The 21,656-nt window shown below is 37.7% G+C and overlaps 1 protein-coding gene and 1 long non-coding RNA gene across 3 annotated transcripts; one reads left to right on the top strand and one right to left on the bottom strand.

Moving 5' to 3' along the window:
- Window positions 1-567: 567 nt before the first annotated feature.
- On the bottom strand, window positions 568-6,891 carry LOC147866291 (phospholipid:diacylglycerol acyltransferase 1-like). 2 transcript variants are annotated; one of them, XM_087316661.1, is made up of 5 exons: window positions 5,401-6,775; window positions 4,248-4,470; window positions 3,832-4,115; window positions 1,778-2,353; window positions 568-1,232 (listed from the first exon to the last, which is right to left on the bottom strand). In XM_087316661.1, the coding sequence occupies exons 1-5, from the start codon at window positions 6,537-6,539 to the stop codon at window positions 746-748; spliced, it is 2,709 nt and encodes a 902-aa protein (XP_087172787.1). In that variant the 5' UTR covers window positions 6,540-6,775; the 3' UTR covers window positions 568-745. The 2 variants fall into 2 exon arrangements, with proteins under 2 accessions (XP_087172787.1, XP_087172788.1); XM_087316662.1 differs by lacking the exon at window positions 568-1,232 and adding an exon at window positions 1,534-1,674 and having other exon boundaries at window positions 5,401-6,891.
- Window positions 6,892-21,020: 14,129 nt separating this feature from the next.
- On the top strand, window positions 21,021-21,294 carry LOC147866290 (uncharacterized). The gene is made up of 2 exons (XR_015529565.1): window positions 21,021-21,140; window positions 21,249-21,294. It is a non-coding gene; the product is annotated as an uncharacterized LOC147866290 (long non-coding RNA).
- Window positions 21,295-21,656: the final 362 nt, after the last annotated feature.

Genomic DNA, 21,656 nt, shown 5'->3' with positions numbered 1-21,656 from the left:
TTAATTATTATTGAATTAATTAATTATTAACGAATGAATTAGTTATTATTAGTATATTATTTAATCTTTTAGTGAATCAAATAATTTTTATTATGTAAATTTATTTTGAAAAACAAATGGTTTTATGATATTCTTGGGGCCATTTTGTATTCTCGAATATCACACATGGCAAATATCACGAATATCACGTATCTGTCAATCTATTATTGTTACATTCATAAATAAATTCTTGTATTCCTAATTTAATAGAGAGCATATATTTTCATTGCATCAAGCTGAGAATGAAATGATATACAAAGGTTGTGTTTCTCAAACAAGTAATCATTCGAATCAACCAAATAAACTGTAAATCTGGGACTTCCTAACAAAATTTGATGTTGGGTATACTTTATCACTAATTGCATTTGCATCAATCTATATTATCGTAATTATTGAGAGGAACAACTAAATCCAATACATCTACTATTAAATTTGCTATAGTACAAATATTTATTGATTAATTTAATTGATTGTGTTTTGCATCAATTTACATCATCAAACTGATAACAATAGAAACTCTAGAATCTATGTATTCAAGCTATATACTATATTTGCTTTGTGCTCATTCATTATACATGGATTTTGTATATTTTGCTAATTTTCTCATATACATTGAATCGTATCCCAATTCTGTGGTTTGTGTAGATTTACATCATTGTGATTTCAAATGGAAAACACATGCATCAAAACTAATCTCGCTATGACTTTATTGTAGTTTCAAATCTATTCGTTCTACCCACTTTAAGAGATCTGAATGGATTTGATTCCCACCTATCTCATCTCCTGAAGCTCCAGCTGCAACCCTTAAAATATCTTCAATCAAAGCAAGGTTTCCCATAATATCAACATGGGCACCACTTTGTGTACCCCTACCCTCCAACAAGTTAGCCGGGGGCGAATGGTTATATTCTCTCACAAATGTGGCAGCACCAGAGGGATTGAACCGTGTTTTACCATCCCAACCTTTCGCACACATAAAGCCAGCACTAAGCGCAGGAACCGTCTCATCGCCATCAACAAAACGGACCCCCCCCTTGAGACAACCTTCTGAATCCCCTTCGGCAGTTGAATCGATGCGGAATGGTATTCGACAATTCTCGGGTTGCGGGAATACCTTGTAGATATATGATCGTTCAGTTAGGATCCCAACACCATACATGCAATATATCTCCATCTCAGGTGCATCAGGTAACCTACATAGGAAAATGTCGTAACTTTGTTGAGAACAATATTCACAATGTTAAACCAAACGATGGAGAATTTTCACATGTTTAACCAAAAGACAATCGCAAGCCAAAGATTCTTTTTGGGGCACTCATACATAAGCAATACACTAGAACATGAGTTCACCTTAAAAGGGTTTTCTAGGTAGGCCCTTCTTTTACATCTTATGAACATAAGTGTACACTTTAGAAGGGATTTTCTAGCTAGGCCTTCAAACACGTGAAATAGAGGTTTCACATAAGAGTGCTACACTTACAATTGAAGCAATGATTAAAGGGTAGCAAAGGGTGTGATCTTCCTTGGCAATCCATGCTTGAATAATGAAAAGACATTTACTGTTCCCTTCAGCACCCCATAGAAAATGATTGAAGGGTGGATAAAGGTTTACATATAGTGCTCCTCCTTAGAAACCTTTTAACAATTCATGCAAAATGAGTAGAAGGTACAATGATCCACCTTGACAACCCTTAGCAATGCATGCAACCATTTTAAAGGGAAGAAGAATAGTAAGTACCGTGTCTCTAAAGGATTGGACCAGTACTTGTAGTGTTGATATTTCGGATCATCAAGGTCATCGGCAAGTCCATGTGAGAATTGCGCATCCCCACGTTGCATCATTGCTGGGGCCACATATCTCAGCAACTCTGAAACGTCATTTGCAGTATAAACCTTATGATCTGCCACTGCTTGAATGCTATCCCAACTTAGCTCATGATACTCAGTCCACACATCACCACCGCAAGACAAATTTGCACTTAAAGGGAGACCCCCCTTAACTTCCTTAAAATGCTTCCTGTTCATCTCATATGAGGGTGACTCCGATGTATCTTTCCCAAATGATAGTAGTCTTCCGTAATGTGCCATTGGTTTTCCGTCTGAACCTAGTTCTTTTGAAACTTCATCTTTTTCTTTCTTTCTAGATGAGCATTGGAAGCCTTCTTCTGGTGACCAATCAGTTCCTCCCCATATGACTTCACCACCTTTGGGAATCATTGACATTGTTGAATCCCACGATCGTGTCATTCGCATTATGTGCTGGAGTGTTTGCAAACTAAACATCTCGGAATCCAAGACCATAGGAGCTATTGCCCTGTTCAAAGGTAGAACAGAATAGTTGTTTTTACTAGAACAGAAGATAGTGTTAATTTGTTGCCACACATGTTCTACAATGTACACGATACAAGTAGCAGTGAGAACACATGAACAGAAAAAAGGAGTAAAAGCAAAAGAGGAAGCAAAAGTCAATATTGACATATGGTTCCATCAATATAAGCTAAGAAAACTACGGTCAAAATTTGCAAAATTGAAAACTTAGGCTGTACAAAAATTATACCATCCATCCTACTCATGTCATCAGTACCCAAGAGTAAATGTCCGATTTGATGAACAGAGTGTCTATCTCAACGCAATTAGCCAAAACCTCAGCCATGATAATTGTTAGTTAAAAAATGCAATGACAAAATAAAGGCCCAAACATACAAACGGAAAGCGACAAGTCCTGAGAAATCAAAATAACTGCATGAACAAAAACAAAAATGGAAGAGTTGATGACTCCAAGGTTTTAGCTATTGCATTCTTTATGAACCCCTAGGCATTCAAGACAACCATAGAAAATAGGACTCCCTGATTACGTACCAGCCAGAAATCTAAATAATATTCTAGAATCTCTAATCTAACATACAGTTGGGGACCACTGACATCTTAACTCATAATTCTGGCTTCCTTAACAACTATATGAAAGACGAGCATAATTTCGATAAATAAAACCATCAGACAGAAATCCTCAACCTTGTGTCCGAAATCTTGAACTATTAAATTGTCTAAGGGACAAATAGAAAAAGTAAACCCGATCAATCATCCAAAGACAGAAAGAAAAATAGTTTCTATCACTCTCCTCATCCTTCATATTATAACTATGCCATTAAAACACCAACATCCAATAAATGAAGCTTTAACCTATATAATGATGCAAAAAGAGAAACAACAAGAACAAATTGAGTGCCCTGAAGAGAAGGATAGACATATAAAAGATGAAATACCAAATAGAACCTATAGCATGACACATGACACAATAAGACTTACAATTCTCATGTAAAGGTCAACTACACATACTTCACATGTTGATACAGCAAATGAGTGTAGATTTAGCATGTATTTGAAAACGTATAGATTAGTTGGAAGCTGGCACTTCAATTCTAAGGCCAAAATCAGAACCCTATATGAAATCCTCCTTACTTTTTCTACTTTTAACACATCTTGTTTATTAACCTCTGCAGCATTAAGGATTTCATAGGTCTAGAAAGCCTTCATAAACCTAGAACAGAGTAATATTAACATTCAAAAGCCATAAGCAACCTTATATTGCTTTGAGCACTGATTGCGACAAACTCGAATAAAGTTGAACCCATGATGACTCTATTAAGTAGATCAAACTGGTAGTATCTTAAGACATTCAAAACTACTGCCCAATTTGAGAATAATAACAAACGAGAATAACAACCCCAAACTAAGCAGACCAAACTAGCAACATGTAGCATAGGGAAAACACTGGTTTTGTAGTCCTCTTACCTGGCTACTGCAATGTCTTTAGCTTCAGCTGAAAAGAGGCCAGAAACAGCTTTAGGGACACCAAGCAAAGGACCAGCTATGTTCATTACTGCTTTGATGTGTTTGGCACACCAGTCAGGGCCCCCACCACCACCCATTGGCACAGGAGCTTCAACCCACTTCATGAAGTGAAGAAAATACAAAGTACCCATGGAATGAGGAACCGCCACCACTTTCTTCCCTTCATTTGTTTGCACAAGAAGTTCAATCGTGCTCTTCAGTCTACTTAATGTCTTGTCACGTAACTGCAATCAATAATCACCACAATCACACAAAACATGAATGCTGCTCAGGAAACACATCACAATAGATAGGCATTGGCATATAGCAACTCAGAACGTACTACGAACTTTACAAGAAACAGATGGATGAGCTACCTCTGTGTTTTGAAAGGATAGCCTCCAATCATAAGCTGCCATGTGAAGGTTTTTCTCCTCATAACCAATCTTTGCCAGATTCTCAATAAGAATAGCCCATACAAAGTAAAATGAGGCAAAATAATCAGCTGCCACCAGTCCTGAAACTGGTCTCACTCTAACACCTGGCGGATCCAATCCAGTGACATTGTCCAATGCCATGTGTTCCATCCAACAGAAAGGCCTGGAACACCAATACAAGTAGTCGTTAGAGATGTAGAAGGATGCCTCACAAGAGATGATTTGGTAAACAAGTTAAGAAAAGTCCAGATTGGAATTCCGACTGTAGATTAGAATTCATATGCATCTGACGGGGTTTTGAGATGAAATTAGCCAAGCATCATTCATGGATTTTATGGTTTTTGGGTTTCTATAAATAATAGAACTCAACATTCAGAATTTTTTCCCCATGCTAATATCTAGAAATCCCTTGATATTCTTTTAGGTATGAACTGTGTAAGTACATTATACCATAATTCATTTTTCTTCCAATAGATTAAGATAATTTAAAAGATAGACAGACAGACAGATAGATAGATAGATAGATAGATAGATAGATAGTTTTTTCAATACATTATAAGTTAGATAGCTTCTCTTTAGGAAAGGCTTTACAACAGATAGTTGTACTTCTTGATACTTTTCACCTTAGATAGTTTATCAACAGATTATAGTACAGTCCTAATACATTATACCTTCAATAGTTTACCTACCAATAGAACTTATACCATAGATAGTTTTCTTCTTTTAATACATTACACTGTAGACAGTTTTTGTTTCCAAAACTCTCCATAGGCTAGGACTTACTACAAAATATTTCTCTCTCTTACAATATAGATTATACGATAGAATAGTTTCGCTTTTCCCTTCCAAGGTATATTTTACCAGACAATAGTTTAGCTTTTTCTTCCAATAAATTATACCATGGTATTGTTTTTTCTCTTCCAATGCAATGGATGATACCATAGAATATATTTCTCTCTGCCAATGTAGATTATACCATACAATAGTGGTTTCTTTGCTTCCTATGAATTTATACTTTCTTGTTTTTGAGAAAAAAGAATAACTCGCAAAATTGTAATGAAAACACAGAATAACTAAATGTAAGCCAACCAACCTCTTGTAGACATCACCAAAAGAACCGCCCCAGAGACGTTGACGAAAGAGGCCATCAGCACAAGGGTGACCTTCCCAAAGCTCAAGTCCCCCCGTGACAATACCAGGTATGAAGACTACCGGGTGATTGGCTTGGATACCTTCTTTCTTGAGTTTAAGACCCGGGGGGTCTGGAAGAGGACCTGAGATTGCCTCAGAAAGAGAAGGCAAAGCCTTGTATAGGACTAAGAGCATCCACCAGAGGCAACATATGTAGCCGATCACCCAACAACATGTGTCAATACATCCCCACCGGCCCATATCGCGCCGGTGTCTCAATGACAAATCTGTCTTTGTCGCCCTGGTAAATGGGCCCAGTATTTGGTTGTGGTTTTTTGTGATTGCCGATGCATCTCCATTTATGGTTTTTGCATGGTTCTCATGAACTTCTTCTTCTTCTGGTCTTGCCTTCTTTACTGAAGATTTGGAAGAAAAGGAGGAGGAAGAGACAAGATTTTGATCCTCGGATCTCGCCTTCTTCAGAGAAAAAGACAATGAAACACGATTTTGATCCTCTGACCTCATTTCTGAAGGGAAATAGTGATTTTGAATCTCTGGTCCTACATTCTGGGGAGAAGAATATGAAGTTACAAGATTCAGATTCCCTGATTCTTCCACCTTCTTAGGAGAAGACGCCAAAGAGACATGATTATGATTCTTTGGTTTCGCCATCTTTGGAGAAGAAGAGGAAGAGGCTTGGTTCTGATTCTCTGATCTTGTCAACAAAGGAAGAGAAACACGATTTTGAGTCTCTGCTCGTGTACTCACCCCTATGGGCGGAGAAGGAGAAGAGAAAATATTCTGATTTTTGCATTGTGCCCAAGAAGAAGAAACGAGATTCTGCTGCTTCTTCTTCTTCATCATCATCTTTTTCTTCTTCCTGGATTCATCGCCAATTTCTGATAATGCCTTTGGATCATGAATCTTCTTCTTTGATGCATCATTGATTTCCTGATCAATCTTTTTCTCTGATTCATTTTCGATGTATGCTCCATTCTGATGATGGGTCCTGCATATCGATTCATGATCGTTGATTCCCGTTAACCCATTTTCATGACGACTCTTTTTCCTCTCATTCTTCTCCGTCGTCCCGTCAGCCATTTGTGTTCCATTTGGAGAATAAGAGAAGAAAGAGGATTGAAAACAATGTAGTTCTCCATTTCCGGAATTAAGAGTAGTGTTTAAGACAGGATTTGGATCTAAAGAAGACGCAAGACTGGGGTTTTGCGGAAGATTAGGGTCTAATAAAGATGATGATGATGAAGAAGAAGAATTTGTGAGGAGTTGGTCTCTAATGAGCTCTTCTGAAGAAGAAGAAGAAGAAGAAGAATCAGAGTTATCCTTAGCGTTCTTTCTTCTTCTTCTTCTTCTTCTTCTACTTCTTCTGGGGGAGCTGCTCATGGTGGCAATGAAAAGAAAGCAAGAAACAAAAGAAGAAGAAGAAGAAGAAGAAGAAGAAGAGAGAGAGATGCCAAAAATGTTACTGGGTGTTAAGACTCACTGTGTGTGTGTGTGTGTGTGTGTGTGTGTGTACATATCTCAATCTCTCTTGTCTGGTCTTTCTGTCTGTCTCTCTCAACACCAACCCCCATCCCCATGCACACATACATAGTTATTAGTAACATACATACATACATACATATATGTATGTACTCATACATCATTACAATTTACATACATGCACATTCATTCATTCATTCACTCACTCATTCCTTTCTTTCCAACTTTCTACTAGTAACCTTACCTTTGCTTTCTCCCCTCACTTCAATATCTCTGTGTGTGTGTGTGTGCGTGTCTCTCTCTCTCTCTCTCTTCTTTTTGGTGAAAACACACAATTATGTTAATAAATGTGTCTGAAAAATACTACTTACAATGGGTTGGGTGTGACAATGGAGTATGGTCACCCACTAACTACACTACACTACATGGGTAGTGGAACATGTTTAATTGTCAATAGGCAAGACGAACAAGACTTCACTGAGGAAAGAATTTCCACTTGCTCCATTTTAAATAAAATTGTCACATTAGTACTCCCTTCAACTTTCATAGATATATGCTTTCACTCCATGTCTACCATCGAATATAGAAGTGTTGCACATGTTCCAATTATGGCGCAATCCCCAATATCTTAGAAATAGAAAAACGATATCCATCTCTGATTTTGGGTCAACCTTGTGTAAATTGTGCAAACACCCACTGTCTCGGTGTCAAATAACACCGTGATCAAACTTGCCAAATTTGAGAAATGTAACTCCAAATCTGACAAGCAATTAGACATTGTATAAATCAATGAGTATTATCTTCCATTTGAACGGTGCCAAATTTGAGAAATGTAACTCCAAATCTAACAAGCAATCAGACATTGTATAAATCAATGAGTATTATCTTCCATTTGAATGAGTATTCCACGACGCTTTAGAGCTAATCTCAATGGCAATCCTCCAATCGAAACTCTCCAAATGAAAACCTTTGCTACAAGTGGCAATTTAGAATGCCACCACCCATTATGAGATTTGTGTATTTTCCATTCTTCTTGAGCCTTAGATGGTAACCATCCAAGAGACTCAACATAGCAATGATACAAAAGATTAATAGTCACTTGTAACAACGGCGTTTGAACTCATAAACACCAATCAATCCACGGTTGTTCTCCTGTTTGTAGAGGTAAGGGACCTTGCATCAATGCAATATTTTGTAGTTGTTGCCAAATAAACCCATAAATAGGCAGGATGCGTAATAATTGTCGCATTTCAACAAACTCCAAAATTCTTTGAGATGGAGCTTCAACCATATCTTCCACCTCTTTGACTCCCAAACAAAACAAACGATTAAATTGAGAGCGCAATCTCTCCTTTCTTGGCTAGCATAATAACCAAGAAGACACAAGTAACTCTTTTTGCAAAGAATTACAGTGCTCTCTACTAGATGATGGTTTCCATACACATAACAAAGAGTGCTTCTTGCCATGAGGTAACCAAGGGTTAAACACATGAAGAGCCTGGAATCCTAAGTGAAATACATCCATTCAGTAATTGCCACCATGAAGCCTTAATTGTTGTCCTCCCATGTGTTAAACCCTTGTTCTCAAAGAAATATTGAACAATAGATATCCATGGTTGTGAGTTTGAACACATGTCTTATAATAATGAAAATATACAAGCCATCATAGCCATAGATAAGCTCAAATATTCCAGCTCCCCCCAAGCACTTAGGGGTTGCTAGATGATTCCACACAACCCAAGTGATTCCCATCTTATCCCTCTTCTTCCACAACAAATATCGAAGAGGTTACAAAACAAAATGCAAAGCCTTCTTTGTCCATGGCAACAATGGCAAGTAATATAATATCATGGGTTCCATAATACATTGCACAACCTTCAAGCGTACATGAAATGGCCAAGATTGTCACTTCTAATACATGAACTTATCCCTCAACTTACTAGACATACATTCAATCAATTGACCATTTGTAACATTCATTCCTAATGGATAGCCCAAGTGTCGAAAAATAGAGCCTTTCTTCACCACGGAGCCTTGCCATCCTAAACATTCCAAATCCCTTTCAGTACATGATATGAGACTAGACTTCCTCCAATTAATATGTAATTCGGATGCCAATGCAAATTGGTTCCATACAAGCATCCCCTTCGCAAGATTCTCTCTTGAGGCTTTTAGAAACATGAAAGAATCATCAGCCAAATCTTGTGCTACTAGTTGCCCTCCAGACGGAAGGTGTAGACCCACAATGTCACCATTTGTTGCAAGCCTCGATAGCATCACTAACAAGGGATGAGTAACAATAGCAAGTAACAATGGGCTAAGAGGGCATCCTTGACGAACAGATCTTGTGGGGAAATATCTAATGTAACTCCCCCATTAAGCATTACTCGAGACACAACATCTTGTCTTAACGAAAATATGAGGCGAGACATACGAGGTCCAAAGCCCATTGTATGCATTAACCCAAACAACAAAGGACCAATTAACATGATCATAAGCTTCCTCCAAATCTAATTGCACCATAATCAACCCTTGACGAGTGTTTCGAGCATAATCCATGGCCATTTGAACATTCAACACATTATGCAATATATTCCTACTTGCAATAAAACCATATTGGGCGGGATGTATCAACTTTGGCAAATACTTTTGTAATCTATTTGCCAAGACCTTTGTAAATATCTTATACAACCCCCCCATCAAAGAAATAGGTCTCCATTGATGAAATGACTCGGGAGATGCCACCTTTGGAACTAATTTAATTAGATCAAGCTTACAAGCTTACGGCATACAACCAGAATGCCAAGAATGTTGAAACATCAAAGTTAAGGGCCCCTTTAAAATGTTCGAATATCACTTAAAAACTTCATTTGTCAGGCCATCCCAACCAGGGCTCTTACCACTAGGAAGATGCCTTAAAACCATGTCCACCTCATCCTTAGTGAAATCCGCATCCAATTCATGACTAATGAGGTCATGCACAATACATCCAACCACATCATAAAACTCATGACGTGCTCTACTCACCTCATTTGTCATTAACAATTGTGGATCAATCAACTCCTTAAAGTAATGAACACATATGTCAATTATTGTAGTAGGATCCACTATCAATTCATCTGCGTGCTTCACATGTACCAAATTAGATCGAGTAAATAGGATGTAACGCTTGGAAAAACAAATGAGATTGACATTGATTATCTATGAGCCCATCCCTCAGTTGAGCGCATCTTCGCATAACGATAACTTTGGCATTGCAAATAGAAATAATAATCTGCAATTGACTTTGGATATCCAAAAGCTCCTCATCTAATGGTGCATGTATCAATAATGCATTAAACTTGGAGAGAACATGTGAGAATTGTCGAAGAAGTCCTCTTCTCCGTTGAGCATTAGTTACTCCATACGTATGATGAATGATCTTAATGTTTCATAACATGATATCTCATGCTTTAACTCCTTTAAGATTCACTATTTGTGAAAAAATTATCAAAATTTGCTCCATGACAGAATCAAAGTGAGGTTGAAGCAAAAGAGAAGAGTTAAAGCATAATGGAGGCTTTCCAAGTAAGGATTTATACATGTCAATTGCATGACTACAAATCTCCAAACAAATAGGAAAGTGATTTGAAGTTCCTACATCTTGTAGAACTCTCATATGAAGTGATTTCGGTAAAAAAGAATCCTCATGCATCACATACATTCTATCTAACCGTCTCCATGTTTGTCTATGTTGAGTAGATTGGAAAGTAAAACCTGGATCATTCCCATGCAACCATGTCCAAACATCCAACTTCAAAACCTCCATAGCAATGAATCCCAAGCAAGTTGCTCAGGATTATCCATGATTGAATGTTCAAAAGTAGATTGAGATGCATCAACACACATGTTAAAATCACCATAAGTAATCCTGGACAGCCCACACATAGGGTTTGAAGGAGTGAACCCCATAGTGCAATACGTTGAGTCACTTGGTTAGGGGCATAAATCCCAACCACCCACACAACCTCGCTAAAAAATGTGTGTGTGTGTGTGTGTGTCTCTCTCTCTCTCTTTCAAAGTTCTCTGTAAGTTCACTCCGGCCATAGTTTTCTACGTTCTATAGCTCGTTGGAAAGCACTCTCAAAGAGCTTTCTAAAGAATGTTCATTTACTGAATTCCATTACCGTGGCGAGAAGTTATGAGCATTTTCATCCGCAGCCATCTTTGCCCCACGGTTCCTCAAACGGAAGGTAGATTTTGAAGCCCTAAATCGAGTGAAAGGTACATTCTCTCTCCTTCCCTCTCTGTCTCTCTTTTCCCGTAGGGTTTGTCCCTACAATGGCAAATACTCGTAAAACCGCCGCAAAGTTGGGGGGTATGATTGATAATGAGCCGAGATCACCAACAAATCTCGATTCTAATGCAATGGACAAAATGCTTATGAGTCGCTTGATTTCTCTTCAAGAAACCATAAACAAGCAAGGTGAAGAGATTAGGACATTAATGAAAGAGAATACTAAGCTCCAAAGTGTTGTCATTGAGAATGAAAGTCTTAAACAAGTGGTTGCAAAACTTCAAGAAGAGATTCAAGAATGTAAAAGAGCTTCTTTTGAAACAAATGAGTGGCTTAACAAGATTGAGTTAAAGGAAGCATTAAAAGAAGAAAAATTGGACACGATGAGGCGGGATGTAAGTGAGATGAAAAATGTATGTACAACGAAGTCATGGGCCGATGTATGTGGTGGGGATGTGCTATCAAATTCATCTAATATGCATGTGATGCATCAAGAGAAGAATATAGAAAGCATAGATGTCCGAGAATTGAAAGAACGTGAACGACGATCAAAGAACATTGTTGTCCGTGGGATTAAAGAAGAGAGTATGGAAACACCCGCATCCCTTGGAAAGGCCATTGGTGAATTTTTTAGCATGCATTATGGGATGTCAGATGTGAATGTATATGGGGCACACCGAGTTGGGAAACATGGTGTTACTCGCTCCGGAGAAAGGCCTATTGTATGCACAATGACAGATGATACAAAGCAGCGGATCATACTCGAAAATAGTTGGGTATACCTCAAGGTACACAATTCTTTGTGAGTGAAGATCGTACTATCTCACAACAAAATGCTCGTCGTAAAGCATATGAAGAAAGATTGAAAAACAAGGTTAAGGATGTGCCTAAAGATGGAAATGTAGGCAAATAGGGACATGTGATCTATGAGACTAACCCACGCCTTTTACGACTATGTTTTTGGAATTGCAATGGATACCCATGGAATGCAGGATTTGGCATAGAGGGGTTCACCGATGACTCGAATATCACACTTCTTGTTGAAACATGGGAGCATGATACTCAAAGGATTCAAGGTTTAGGAAACTATAATGTACACTCTTTGATATGGAAGAAAAATCCAAGACAAAGAAGAGGACAAGGAGGGGTGGCATGTTTGATTAAGAAGGAAATAGAGAAATATGTCTCAATCATAAAAAATGATGAAAATAAATGCTACATATGGCTCAAAATAGAAACACCTAATTATTTGCCCACTTTTGTAGTTGGATGTTACATTCCTCATCAAGATTCTAACTTTTATGCTTGTTTGGATAAAGATCAACCGTTTGCCAATCTAAAAGATGATATTGCTTATTTCAAATCCAAAGGGGAAGTTATTGTCTTTGGTGACATGAATGCTCGTACAAGAAGTTTCCAACTTGATTCACAAGAATCTTTCATGCCACATATCTCAAGGATGCAAGAGGATATGCAAATGTATAACCGCTCTTCTAGCGATGAAAAAGATACGGACCAATTTGGGAAGTTACTCCTACAAATGTGCAATAGTACCGGATTGCTTATTGCAAATGGTATTTCCTTATGGCCCAACACAAATGGTTTTACATGTAGAAAACACAACGGAAATAGTGTGATTGATTATGTGCTACTTTCTGAAGGTATTTTGGATCGTATACATAAATTCTCACTTGGTGAATGGACACCGGAATCCGATCATAGGCCTTTATGTATTGATCTCAAATGTATGCATAGGTTTGATTGTGAGAATGCTATTGAAGATAATAAACAACCGCACTTGAGCATGAACCTTAAGCGAGCACCCATGTATTCCAAGATGGTTGAGGATATGTTACAAATGACAAAGATACAACATGGTGCGACACTAGAATGCAAATGGGAAGCTTTCAAGAAAGTCATTCTCTCATGTACAAACAAATGTTTTTCGACCAACCGCACATCTTGGAAATGCACCAAGAAACTTAGGAAAAAATGGTTTGATAAAGAATGTCGTGAAGCTCGAAAGTGCCTTATGGTTTTGGATGTAGTTAAGGATAAAGAGAATTACCAGAAGCATTTGCATGAGTATAAAAGGCTTATTCAAAGAAAGAGAAGAATATGGGAAGTTACTCAACAATTTATCCAAACGCAAGAGAAAGCACATGCATGTGCTAAATTTTGGGGAAATCTAAAGGGAAAACGTGTTGAGAGTTATGGTTACTTAACTCTTCATGACTTGTCTATGCATTGTAAGAATTTATATGAGTTATCTCTTGCCGGAAAGATGATGTGTTATGGTTCTCTTTCACATATGCCTCCCTTCTTTACAATTGAAGATATATGCATAGGACTTAAGAAATTGGCCTCTCGAAAGGCAAGTGATCTTCAATGTATAAAGGCTGAAATGCTCAAATGGACGGGAAAGGAAGCACATATATGGATAAGCGATATGTTTAATGATGCATTGCAATATGGTATGCCGTACGATTGGTCTACAAATTGGATCAAACCTTTACATAAAGGTGGAGATATAAATAATGTAAACAACTATCGAACCATCATGGTTGGCTCATTAATGGCAAAACTATTTGGATGTATAATGGAATCAAAGATAAGTGTATGGGCTGAAAAAAGTGGTAAGAGAGCTTATGGACAAGCTGGCTTTCGGAAACACCATAGCACCATTGATCACCTTATCACCCTTCGAGTATTAATGGAGGAAAGTCGCCTTAGAGGTAAAGGTTTATATTGTTGCTTTGTAGACTTCAAGAAAGCTTTTGATATGGTACCTCGTGAGCATCTTTGGAGGTGAATGGAAGAACTTGAGGTGCCAAGTGAATATATGCTTTCAATTTCCCGAATTTATGAGAAGGTTATATGTTGTGTGCGCATGAGAGATAAACTTTCAGATTTTTTCAAAAGCACTATTGGTGTTAAGCAAGGATGTTCACTCTCACCAACACTATTTGGTCTATGCATTGATGAATTGGAAGAAATGGTTACCAAGTTTGCAAAGGAAGAATGTGCTGAAGAAGTTGCCATTGGGAATGTTGTGATTATGCTTTTGCTATATGCAGATGATGTAGTGCTTTTTGCAAATACTTTAGGAGATGCACAAAAGCTTATGAAGGCATTGGAAAAATTTTGCATGCATACTAAATTAAGTGTCAATAGCTCTAAAACAAAGATTATGCTTGTGAAGAGCCAAAAAAGAGATAAACCATGCATTATGTACAACAATGAGCCACTTGAATGTGTGGAAAGCTTCAAACATCTTGGCCTTAAAGTTCCTTCAAATCATAGATGGAATGAATGTGCTACACGCCGCTTAGAGGCGGGCAAGTGAGCATACTATGCATTTGAACACATGCAATCTTGGAGATATTAAGTGTTGGGTCCTCAAGAAATATCTTTTCGACACTTTGGTGACACCGGTTCTTCTTTATGGGGTGGAAGTATGGGGCGGTATCCCTAAATCTATGTGGAAAGAGTTTGAAAATGTCCAAAAGCATTTTCTTACCAAGTTTCTACAAGTTAAGAAACAAACGCCCTACACCCTCCTCCTTGAGACGGAATCGCTTCCCATTGAGATCATGGCCATGGAAAGGGTTGTTGAATACATGCTTAAGGTTCAAAAAAGTCCCTCACATCGACTTCCTAGAATTGCATGGGAAGCAAGCAAAAAGATCCAAAAGACGCATAAAAGCAAAATTTTGTGTTCCAGTTGGATGCAAGATATAGAAAAATGGTTTGGTAGATGTGATGCGAGACACTTGCTTCATGATGCATCATTAGATTCCTCAGTAAATGAGGCATTTTTGCAACGCCAATGTATCATGACATGGGACAAATGTGGAGGCTCACGCTTCACACATTATACTACACATGTTGCACCTAACTACAAAACCATATTCTTTGAGGAACGGGGAAATCGTACACATCCATACATGTTAGAGCCCATACCGTTATCTGCCATTCGAACCATTGCTTCCATGCGACTTAGCTCACATGCATTGCGATGTGAAACAGGGCGTTGGGGTACAAGTGATGAGAGTGGTCGACTATGCACACTTTGCCCTAAACAAGTTCGCAAGTCTGAGTATCACACTTTGATACAATGCTCTGCCTTTGATCATATTCGACCATGCTTTCCACATCTCTTCGATCGAGCCCAATCTTTGCATGAATTCCTCTCACAACCACAATGTGCACTCTCGATTGCAACATTCATTGGTAAAGTTCTTGAACATCGAGAGTCACTACTCACTTTCACACGTATCACGTGAAATGTAATATTTTTGGTCTCATAGGTCATATTTGACCTCCAAAGACGATAATATAATCTATCTATCTATCTCAAACACACATGCTCGTCTTCAACATCGAGCAAGAAGGAACGATGCAGTTGAAGGAGTTGGCCGATGGGTATACTTTACTGGCCACCCATCGCTTCTTTCGAGGAAGTCTCACCCCATTGTCGTCATCCTGACCTGCATGCTCCATATTACGTGATCGCTAACTATTGCCCCATCCTTGATCGATCCATACAACTTCTTCCAACCTCTTTGTTCGGGGCTTCGATAGCCTATGTCACCAAATGCTTCTTATGGGGATCTTCATTCCATTACCCTGGCACTCAATATTTTATGCCTCGATAAATGTTGTATCCCATTATGCGATGATTGGTCCCTCTACCTATTGCACATCAAATGCAATGATTATCACTCAGTACTATATATTCGTGTGTGATCCTATTATGCGTTATTGATATGAACACACGATTAGTATTGGTCATCACACCATATACATATATATGCATCCATATATGATCCTCCTATGGTGTTGTGTTCACATTGGTTGTTACCTCACTACACCTTGCATCCTTATGAGGCCCTTGTCAAATGATTGTATGTGAGGATCAACCAATTGCCTTCTATACATCACATTATTACAATTTATTAATGTTGCAAGTTCAAATCATCATAGGTAATTGACAATTGCTCTAGTAATTTGATTTCATACATGCGCAAGAGACAATCTATGCTCATGGCATTTGTTCAACATCTTGATCCTCATGTCATGATCTCTACACTAAGGATATGAACATTGTGGCATGATACTCTAATGCATTCAAGTGCAATTTCTACCTTCTGGCATAATTCCACTATCACAGGTTTGGGATGCCACCATACCACACACCATAGTATGTAAAGTTTTGTTCATCTACTACATCATTCGTTTTCCTACGTTGGAAAACGAACACGAATGATATTAAAAAATTCGTGTGTTTTTATTTTTTGTTATTTTTGCCTTTTTTGGGGGGTTTTTCCCCTCTTTTCCCCCCTTTTCCCCCCTTTTCCTCTGCACATCAACGCTACGCTCTGCTCTCCCCCCCTTTTCCCCCTTTTCCTTCAACAACCTACTGTTGGAACGATCTGTTGCTTGCATCGTACACCTTCTCCCGGTCATTACTTTCTGCATACCAACGATATTCATGTATGTTAAGGGTTAATAATAGGATTTAAAGTTGTTGAATGTTTAGGTCATAGTATGTACTCTATGTACAGAAATTTCTATAATTTTTCACTAATTTTTGTAGTTTTTTTTGTAATTTTTGTAATTTTTTTATAATTTTTGTAATTTCTATAAATTCTTTTTAATTTCTGTAATTGTTTTGTATTTATGTGATTTCTGTAATTTCTGTATAATTTCTGTAATTTTTGTAATTTTTTTGTAATTTCGTTGTAATTTATGTAATTTATGTAATTTTTGTATAATTTCTGTAATTTCTGTAAATTTGTTGTAATTTCGTTGTAATTGCAGTAATTTCTGTAATTTCTATACAAATTCTGTAATTTCTGTAATTTTGGTGTAATTTTATTGTAATTTCTGTAATTGTTTTGTAATTTTCTTTAATTTTGTTATAATTTTTGTAATTTTTAAAAAAAAATTTACCTTGAAAAAATATTTACCTTATAGTAAATAATTTAACCAAAAGTATGGTATTTATCATTCTTCGAGGGTGTTTACCCATCTCGAATGATTGAATCATTCTCGAACACGAATGGTACGCATGGTTCATACTATGCCACACACTATTCTACCTAAAGACCTTGCCACACCCACAAGAACACAAATGTGTTGAGGTTAGGAGCCGCATCAAGTTGCCAAACTCACATTATTCTACCTTTCACAAGCTTAGGAAGTTGCCGCATCCATAAAAAGTTACCCCTACCAAAGTTGCCATCTATAAACCCTTCCGCCTTTGATTTCCCAAATGTATACTATTGTACCTCTCACAAGATTAGAAACCCTTCGAATTTGCCACGTGGACACTATTCCACCTCCCTCAAGTTTAGGACTATTATTTATATTATATGATGTCATATTTAACAAATTACTCAACATGGTGGATTGTGAGGCACATACATCCTTAACAAGATCTTACAATATCACATTGGAGCCCAAAAAACTCTCTCTAATTATACTTTGATTACAATCCATAACGTGGTTGCAAATTACATTGTTGTGAAGAACGGATTGATATTGGTCCATAGAATGCAACATTGTAGTTTGTGCCATATTCTTGTATCACAATATGCATGTTTGATTTTGTTACATTAATATGGCCATATAGGCGCACCTTGGAATTACATTCCAAGAGTACTACTTCTTGACTAGTCCTCTGATAACTATATTCCCTAATTGATTTGTCCAAATATTAATTGATCAGATTTTGATCACTTTAACTAATAGTTGTGGTTATACTTATTGCCAATTCAGCAACTCTCAACTTTTGCTCACTACAACATCAAACTCTACAAATGTTCCCCCTTTAAAATTGTTCCAAGAAAACCCTAATTGTGTTAACTATGTTGAATGACCTTTGTTGTGATCACCAATTGATTGAACTTTGCCACTTTCTATATGTGCAACTGCGACTATGGTAGCTCGCAATCACATTTATTGGTCACATGGGTAGAAGGATTATGATAATGATGTCACAATGTCACATGACGTGCAAATTGTTTGCTTCATTTTAAGGAAATAAAGGATCCTAACATTGTTCTAACTTTATTGAACATCCTTTACAAAAGTGCCATGAAGAATGTGTACAATGGATACTTATGTGTATCAATTACGCTAGCATAATCAACATGTATTTGGTTTGATGTTTAACACATTACACACTATCTTACCTCCTAAATTGTGTGTGAAAATGAGTTTCAAAACCTTCACTTGAATTTTTTGTTGTTATTTTCCCCTTCTTCCCCTTCTTCTAGAAGACTTTAAAGAAAGCACATGTGAAAATGTGCAAGCAATTTTTGCAATAATATCTTACTATATAAACTGTTTTTGGCTTACAAGAGAGGAATAACATGGGATGAATATAGTCCATTGATTGTTATTATGATAAAGGAATTAAATGTGAAATCCGTCCATTCATTCTTGTGGTTGTCGTGGAATAAAATGTAAATAAACTATACCATTGGTTGCGTGCTTTGTAGGGGGATAAAATGTGAATAGACAATTATGGTTGTACAATGATGCCATTGGCCACCTATCATGCAAATGCATCCACTTGATAAATGATGATAACATTGGGAGGAAAATCTTGAATTATAGACAAGTAATTCAACAAATTAATATCCATCCATCCATCCATACATGATAATATTTCCCAACTCAAGAAAAAAGAGAGATCTTGACAAAAAGAGATTCCCAATGTGGTTTGGAAAGTCAATGATAAAATTTTCAATAATTACAGTCCACTTTGTGAGTCCTTAACTCTTTAGCATGGTTTTGTACTAACTATCATTCGCCATAAATTTTATAAACATTTACAATTAGAGAATAAAAGTTATGCATCCATGTTCATCATGGATCATGACCTAATCAAAACTCCCAAGAGGGTTTCATTTATACAAGTTATGCCTACAATCGGGTCACTATCATCAACAAAAAGAGTCAACTTCTAAAACAAGCAACCTTAAAACTATTTGTATTATGTAATATTGATAAGAAGTCCTAGCTCAAGGAATCTTCAACTTCAAGGAATTTCCTCTCTCTCTCTCTCTCTCTCTCTCTCTCTCTCTCTCTCTCTCTCTCTCTCTCTCTCCCTCTCATCACATTGACAACTTGGTTATTAACACACGATAATAGGGATTAAGATTAAGTACTCATGCTTAAAACGACAACACCCACTAATGCGTTCAAAAAGATATCCCCCCTTTTAAAATAGGGTATACAACAAATGGTTACAAATCAGGAATACAACGAGAAGTTGCATGGAAATAGGAAGTAATATTGGAGGAAGGACCTTGAGTTCATGTAGCCTAAGCTCACGAGCAATGGTCATCACATCTTTTTGTTGTTGTAGCTATCCATGACCTCTTTCGCCTCCTCATCAAGGCCCTTCTTTCTCCATCTTTTTCCCTTCCTTCAAGCAACTGGAACCCCCAACAAATAATTGGAGTAAAAGAAGAAAAAAGAGAAGTGACCCCCATATCCACGCTTGCACCACACCCGAGGAACCCTAAACTCAAGAAAGAGAGGAAGACAAATTCTCACAAACCCTAAAATAAGAAACTTTCGTTTTTATGCGGTAGTCAAGATTTAAACCATTTCTTCTTTTCCCAACCATCATATTCCTCAATGCTAACCAATTAGCTATTTTATTATTTATTATACTATTTGTTTTTGTATTTAAATATTTACATTTCTATGGTTGTCCAACTTTTCCTTTTTTTTCCTCTATATTCGACCTTTGGACCTTCCACATCACGACATCCAACCCTACCAAACCAAAACCTCCTCTAATCTATACCAAGAATGCAAGAGCCAATCTTAGCCACTCACTCCTTGCGCCCCTTGCTTCCCAAATCCTAACCCCCTCTTACTTCCTCATTTTCTAGATCTTCGTTTTCTAGGTCTTCTTGTGGTATTTCTCGGATTGTCGGCCTCTTTGCGGCGGTCATTCCATCAGCGGTGGGCACTGTCCGCTGGCTATTCGTCCGGGTAATTGACTTGACCGTGTGGATTCTCGGTTGTCTCTCAACCGAAGCTCGGCCATCTCTCGGCCGTTGCTCAGCCGTTTCTGAACCGTCTCGTGGCGGTCACTCGGCCGTTTTTCGGCCGATGCGCAGATGGCTCTCAGCCGCGTCTCTGTCGCACTCTTGGCTGTCACTCATAATGCTCATCCACAACACCAGACAAGTAGTGAGCTTGAGCCATATATCCTTCATTGTGGACCTTGGAGTCAAAACTTCTCCTTTTTCTGGTTATTGTAACTAGTTTTTGTGCTACCCATGAGGAAAAGGGTAGCATAGCTGCTCCTAGGGCAGCCACCAGCAAAAAGATTGTAGAAGGCTTATAATAGTTGGTGATTAAACTAAAACTCACCATCACCATCACCATCATGGTCATCGTTCTTTTTCTTTTCCTCACCAATACTACTAGTGGTAGTGCCATCATCATGCTGCTTTTTTCCAACATTACCATCATCATGATGCCCGATTTTCTTGTATGCAACGACAGAAGGGGTCATTTTGTGCCCTTCCACACTCGGAATGACCACCACTTTCTCGCCATCAGCCAATGAGGCTCCAACACGTGGCCTCAATGATGAGAATGATCGAAAATGCCTGCGGAGAGATAGATTACCATTCTTATTGCTACTCCATGATCTCTTCCCCTGGATTATATATATATATATATATATATATATATGTCATCCATGTCCTGTTGTTAGTGGAGCTTTTCAAAGAGCTCGGCTTTATGCCTTTCTTAGGATCAAAATATAAGAGCAAAAAAAGACGTGGTTGAATGGTTCGTCTTCAGAAGAATCTTGAATGGAAGTCTCACTCAATACTTCACATTTACCACATACTGCATCCAAGATAACCTCAGCTATCATTTCACTGTATGTAGTAAACCTTGCGGACATCTGCAGTATATGCCTTTTCCGGACTAACATCTTCTGGCCTGCAAAACCTTCTCACAGATATGCACATCCTTCAGTTCACTGTATGTAGTAAACCTTGCGAACATCTGCAGTATATGCCTTTTCCGGACTAACATCTTCTGGCCTGCAAAACCTTCTCACAGAGATGCACATCCTTAGCTACAAGATATGTACTTAGAGTTGTACTTCTTAACTTTGATATTGAGGAGTTGAGGCCAGTGTTGGGCAAAGTTTGTAGCCCCTACCGGAAATTTTCCTACTTCTCATGAACCTAACCGGAATTTTAAAATTTTGGCCGGCTACGTTCCTACCAACAACAATGTCAACCGGAACATGTTGAAATTTTTTTTGGCCGCATAACCAAAAAAAAATCTAATGCAATACCAAATCAAATCAATTACAAAATTTTGAAACCCAAAAACTAAAGATATATATTTTCCAAAAAAAATTCTAACTTTATAAACATATTTCACTTTTC

Source organism: Azolla caroliniana, unplaced genomic scaffold (assembly GCF_043228905.1).
Source record: "Azolla caroliniana isolate FFs.n. ecotype wild unplaced genomic scaffold, voAzoCaro1.0.p SCAF_3, whole genome shotgun sequence".
NCBI lineage: Eukaryota > Viridiplantae > Streptophyta > Polypodiopsida > Salviniales > Salviniaceae > Azolla > Azolla caroliniana.
The sequence above is the reverse complement of the archived record's forward strand: the minus strand, read 5'-3'. Positions and strand labels throughout refer to the sequence as shown.